Genomic DNA, 6000 nt, shown 5'->3' with positions numbered 1-6000 from the left:
AGTGACAGAGAGGGAGCAGAGCAGATCCTGGTAGACCTGAAGGGCTGAAGGGAGCCTCAGGGAAGTGTTTTACCCCAGAGAGGAAGCGTGGAGAGGCTGACCCCTGCCCAGAGCCTTGGATCACCTGGGGGATGGATCCCAAGCCTATCAATAAAGGAGCTCTTTCCACGGGTGAGAGGGCACTGCCACTCCTGGGCTGCCCCACGGGGTGTAAGGAAGGAGAGGAGGGATGGAGAGTGGGATGGAGAGTGGATGGGAAGCCTTGGTGCCACCGAGCCGACCGTGTCCCCAGGGCTGGGACAGGGCCAGGTCCAGGCAGAGCCCAGCAGCTCCTGCTGCTCCTCTGCAGCCTCAGCACCTCGCAAGGCACGAGCAGCTCCCGGGACCCTGCGGGGACACCTGCTCACTGACAGGCAGTAACACAACTAAAACACTCCCACGTTTGACTTGAAAACATTCTATTTAATTTATACAAATAACTACTAAATAGAAAAAGTAGATTAAAACAAAATAGTTATTTTTCTGGCAGAGTTTAAATGCATATTATATAGCTTAGAAGAAATAAAATGCATTTTCCCCACAGCATTCATGACCTAATATTCTAGTTAACTCCTCCATTGCTGTCCTTTCCCAGATCAGTAAGATGCCAGACACAAGGTCCTGTGGGAAATGGCTATATATACGTTCCATATTCCAACTGAAAATATGGTACAGACCACACACCTACAAATGTGAAGCACTTAAAATGTGACTATCGAGTTGTAATATGATAATACAGAAAACAATTCATGTTTCAGGTTATATTGTGTTACAAAAACGTCTGTGTAAGAAATCATGAAAGAGGCCACATAAAAATAAGCTTTAACTTTATGCACTTATTTTACAGTTTAAAAAACTGTCAAGTGCACTAGTAATAAATAATTTGCAGGTTTTGGATAAACAAGAAATTCCTAATGTTCAGCATTATTGTAAACATCAGTACACATGTAAAATGCAGCTAAAGTCTGACTGTTATATTTTCAGTTTACCGAATTCTTTTCCTATTACTCAGGCATAGATCAATGCAGGATACAGCCAATCATATTTTTGGCAAGTCATGTCGTTAAAATTAACAGTGACAGTGCAAGTAAGGAATGCAAAGAATTCCTAGTGCAATAAAGAAGAGAAGCACAGGCAATATTGCTGATTAAAATTTACCACTTCCATGTGTTCACCTTGGGAGTGATTAGGAGCTGTAAAATAAAGTATTAAAAAAAAAAAAGGGAAATAAAAGGAGAAAAAAAAAAGAAAAAGAAAAAGAAAAAAGAAAGAAGCTGTTCAAAGCCATTGTTTAATGCCCTGATCTTGTCTTAGGATTTCTCTGTCTTCCTTCAGGCCACTAGCTCAGCCACAGCACGCCCAGCTGTCCTCAGCGCTCGCCCAGGTGTGGTGGGGGCAGTGGGGGCCCCAGCTGCTCCCCAGAGCTCCTGCTCCGAGCAGCCTTGGGGACCAGGGCTAGGAACTGCCTGGCCAGAGCCTCCGGGCCAGCCCAGTGCCTTCCTGCCGGGAGAGCACCACGAGGAGAGGTCAACAGTCAGCTTTCAGTTTGTCTAAGGAATTGTCAATTTTGGTCAAAGTCTTTTTGATGCGCAGGGCTGTCAGTCTGGCCGAGGGGTTCTGGTACCAGCACTCCTTCATCAGCTTGGCAAGGGACGTCAACGTCTGGGGAAGAACAGAAACCACACAGCACAGGGGTCACTCACAGGTAACGAGCCAAGGAAGCACTGGCTGGGGCCAAGCACCCACACAGAGAGGTTTTATTGCCTAATGAACACCTCATTTTCAGGGCTTCCCACCGTTTATCAAATACAGAGCTTACAGGTTTTGAAAAGTCTGATAACTTGATTAAACCAAGAGCACAACTGGCCCATGGGCTGACTGGAGTCACCAGCTAGTGCATCTTTAAACAACAGTGTTGGGGATTTTTCTAATTAAGCAACACTACACAGAATTTCTCTTCAATGAAACCAACTCCAGCAGGCCCACGAAGGCAGCTGAGAAGGTACAGAAGTTCTGTGATTTCATCATGCCCAGCAGGATTTAACTGGCTGGGCTCCCAGCACAGGGCACAGCTCCACACCCAGACCTCAGAGATGGGCACTATGCCTGCCCACCCTTCAGATTTCAAACTGACTTCCACAGCTCCAGGGGTAAGGGCAAAACAGCTGGGCAGCCTGGAGAGGCCAGACTGATACTGATGGAGAAAAATTAACTTGAGCATCAGTCTGAAAAAGGACAACAGCCCCTGTCTTGTAGGCAGGAAAGCCCAGCATTTTGTTGTGCCTGTAAGCCACAGAAAGCCCTGGACCAGCTCCTTTCCCCTTCGCTTCCCCTCGGAGGGAGAACAACCACCAGGAAAAGCAGCTGTAAGGTTTTTTGCTAAGTCATGTTCCTAAGAGGCCAGTCTGTGAGTGGCTCAGGCCTGGCAGCTGTCAGTTTGCTCAGTGCTGCCAAGCCAGGCCAGCACACCCCAGCCCTGCACAGGTGACACTGCTGACGAGGCCACTGAGAGCCTCCCCAGCGAGTGACAACTGAGAAAGCTTCCATGGCAGTCAGAGAGACAGCACACACTGACCGGGTCTGAGAACCATCTGTTGGGAATGTTGGGCCTCTGCTGATCCACACAGACCACTTTCCTCATGTCTTCAAAACTGGGGTCGTTCGGAACCAAGTCATAAAAGGGTGGTTTGTAGTCTTCCACGATTCCTGGTGAGACACAGACAGACATCACTCAGTGATTGTGACAGTGAGCAGCATTTCTGCAGGGACACAGGGAACACAAAACCCACCTGTCTAAGAGGCACAGAAATCCTTTAGAACCCAACCCTACAGGTCATGTAGCCTCTGAACAACAGAACAGCCCTCACTGCCCCAGGAACAGCTTTTTCTACTCAAATTGTTAATTAATTGCCTCATATTGCAAATCCACAAAGTATAAGCTATACCCACTTTGCAGATGCTGGAGCTGAAAGGAGGATAAGTAAATCCCTTGCCAAAAGGCCGTGTTTGGTAATGCACACAGCTTTCCTGCCTACCTAAAACTGGGATTTCTACAAGGAAATGGGAAAATGCAAGGTCTGCACTGGGGTTTCTAACAGGCTCAACACACACTTTGGTGCTTCTGTAACTCCTGAAAGAGTCCAATAGGCATTTCAGCATCCACAGACCCTCAAGCTGGTGCTTCAAAGCATTTCATTCCTTGCTATGAAAACAGTGAAACCCCCAGGGTAACTGGCACCACATGCCATCACAAAACCAAACACCCAAGAGCCTGTGGCACTCAGGAGCTCAATGCATCTTCATAAAACCACACATTTGTTTGGGTGGGGAGGGACCCTAAAGCCCATCTCATCCCACCCATGCCAGGGGCAGGGACACCTCCACTGTCCCAGGTTGCTCCAAGCCCCATCCAGCCTAGTCTTGAAGCCAACAACCTGGCCATGTCCTAGGGTTTGGCACTGAAACCAGAGTTTGTGTGTGAGTCTCCCCCTGCCCGTCACCCGCTCACAGAACTGCCAGGCTGGAGCCCCTGTGCCTGCTGCCCAGGACACACATGCAACTCTGATTCCTCACTGGATCAGGCTCACCAACCATCTGCAGGGAGCCCAGCCTTCTCAGGAGGCCAATTTACAAACTGGTGTTCAAAGACAGGCATCTGGGTCAGCAGTGTGGAAAAAGCCAGAGCTAATGAGGCCCTCTGTGTCCAGCAGGAACATCAAATAGCTGCTGCTGACAGCAATTCAACAGACTGAAATCTGCTGTCCCACAGCCAGACACGAAATCCAGGAGAATCTCTGCTGCTTTGGATACCCTGAAACTGAAAAGAGGTTCTCAATCTTTCCTACAGCAGTTGAATTTCAGTTTTCCTGTTCTACTGGAGATGAAGATCAAAGTCCCATAGATATTCCTGTGCACACTCCACAGAAGTCTGTGAACCCCTGTCTGTGATGATTAGTCAAAAAGGGAAACAGGAGATTACAAGTGCCTTGGAGAACAGTAGGGTAATCTGGAGACCTGGCTACCCAAGCAAGTTCCCACAGGAGCACCAGGCAGCCTGCAGTTTGCTGTTCTGACATGGACACAGGACGAGTGACACGTGCTGTGTAAAGCAGCGCCACCCACCCTCCTGCTCAGAGCGATTCCCAACTGCAACCAGCACACATCACCTGCTGGGCTCAGCTCCTATCCTAACAATCCACTTCACTGTGAGACCTCAGGAACACAACCCCCTCTGTGCCCCTGCTGCCACACCTGTCCTGCAGGTAAGGCCAGGCCCTGGCAGGGGACCAGCACCCAGATCCGGCTGTCCCGCAGCTCTGGACACGCTCCAGGGCCACGAGGACGTGACAGATGAACTTTATCTCTGCAGCGAGCGCTGGCTCTGCTTCACTGCTGTCATGTGCTCTTTCCCAAGCACAGGGCACATAACTGGCTGCTGCAAAGACACGCAGTCCTGACACAAAGGAAGCAGGGCTGGCCTTTACTCCAGTCGTGCCTGCGGAGCGCTCTGAGCTCTGTCCAGCCCGGCGGGAGCCCTCGTGGTGCCAGGAGCCACTCAACCTCTGTCCCACAGCATGTCACTGACCCGTGACACGCTGCCCTCGCCCACTGGCACCCCCAGCACAGCCACAGCCTGGGCTTCCTGCACTGCCTGGAGGTGCCTTCTGGCACTGCCAGCACAGCCTCCTGCTCTGTGGGGCTGCTCTCCAATCACCTACAATCCACAGGTGCCACACTGGCTTCTCACCTCTGCTCCCTGTTACTTCACAGACTCCCAGAATGGTCTGAGGGGGAAGGGACCTTAAAGCCCATCCTATTCCACCCCTGCCATGGCAGGGACCCCCTCCACTAACCCAGGCTGCTCCAAGCCCCATCCAGCCTGGCCTTGGACACTGTCAGGGATCCAGGGGCAGCCACAGCTGCTCTGGGCACCTGTGCCAGGGCCTGCCCACCCTGCCAGGGAACAATTCCTCATTCCCAATCTTCCACCCATCCCTGCCCTCTGGCAGTGGGAGCCATTCCCTGGCTCCTGTCCCTCCATCCTTGTCCCCAGTCCCTCTGCAGCTCTCCTGGAGCCCCTTCAGGCCCTGCCAGGGGCTCTGAGCTCTGCCTGGAGCCTTCTCCAGGTGTGCACCCCCAGCGCCCCAGCCTGGCTCCAGAGCAGAGGGGCTCCAGCCCTGGGACATGTACATGGCCCTGAGCTGACTTCCCTGGCAGCAGCTCCAGCCTCACCACAACAACCAGGGTTCCTCTGAGCAGGAACCACCTCTGAGCTTCTGGTGTCACTGTCATTGTGGAACAAGAGCACAGCCCTGGGAACAACCATGACAACTCCCAAGGATGTGAGCTGTGAGTGCCAGGCACCAGGTAAGTGCTGAACCAAAGGAGCACATTCCAAGAGCAAGGGACATTCTCCAGGGAACCAGCACTGCTCCATTTGAAGAGAGGCAAACACAGCTTTGGGGACTGAAATCACATTCTGAGTACAGACAAAATGCTGGCTGGCTCCTACTGTAGCACACAGACAACACACAAATACTTGTTTGTGGCAAAGGAGTTTCCTATCATGTTTTCCTCCTCTTATTAAACAAGAAAATACCAAGAACCACTGTGTCACCTGGAAGATCACTGGGTAAGTTTTAAAAAAATTAAATTAGAATAAATGAATAAAAATTAAGAACCAGACTTAGTAGTCATGTTAGAACAACTTCAAGGCCTCTGTGAGCTGAAGCACTACATCAGACTGAGTCACTGGAAGGCTGTCCCTGAGCCCAGGAGAGCACAGGGAGCTGATGAGTGCCTCTGGCCCCACAAGACACCACCCTCCCTTGCTCCTGCAGGCTCAGTCCCAGTGCCAAAGTCTCACTGCAAAGCAAACAGGGTTATCAGGGTGACCAGCTGACCAGCAGTGATTCCCACACAGCTCAACACACAGAGGCCAGGGAAGATGTTTACTCCATC

General features: G+C 51.1%; 1 protein-coding gene across 2 annotated transcripts in view; it reads right to left on the bottom strand.

The window, feature by feature from the left end:
• Positions 1-441: 441 nt before the first annotated feature.
• ACVR1 (activin A receptor type 1) overlaps positions 442-6000 on the bottom strand; it is a 29810-nt gene continuing 24251 nt past the window's right edge. For both annotated transcript variants that reach the window (XM_039698602.1, XM_039698601.1), the window contains exons 9-10: positions 2615-2745; positions 442-1701 (exon numbers count right to left, since the gene is read on the bottom strand). In XM_039698602.1, the coding sequence (XP_039554536.1) occupies positions 1567-1701; positions 2615-2745 (266 nt within the window). In that variant the 3' untranslated portion in view covers positions 442-1566. The remainder of the gene's footprint in view (positions 1702-2614; positions 2746-6000) is intronic.

Source organism: Passer montanus, unplaced genomic scaffold (assembly GCF_014805655.1).
Source record: "Passer montanus isolate IOZ18808 unplaced genomic scaffold, ASM1480565v1 scaffold128, whole genome shotgun sequence".
Taxonomy (NCBI): Eukaryota; Metazoa; Chordata; class Aves; order Passeriformes; family Passeridae; genus Passer; species Passer montanus.
The sequence above is the reverse complement of the archived record's forward strand: the minus strand, read 5'-3'. Positions and strand labels throughout refer to the sequence as shown.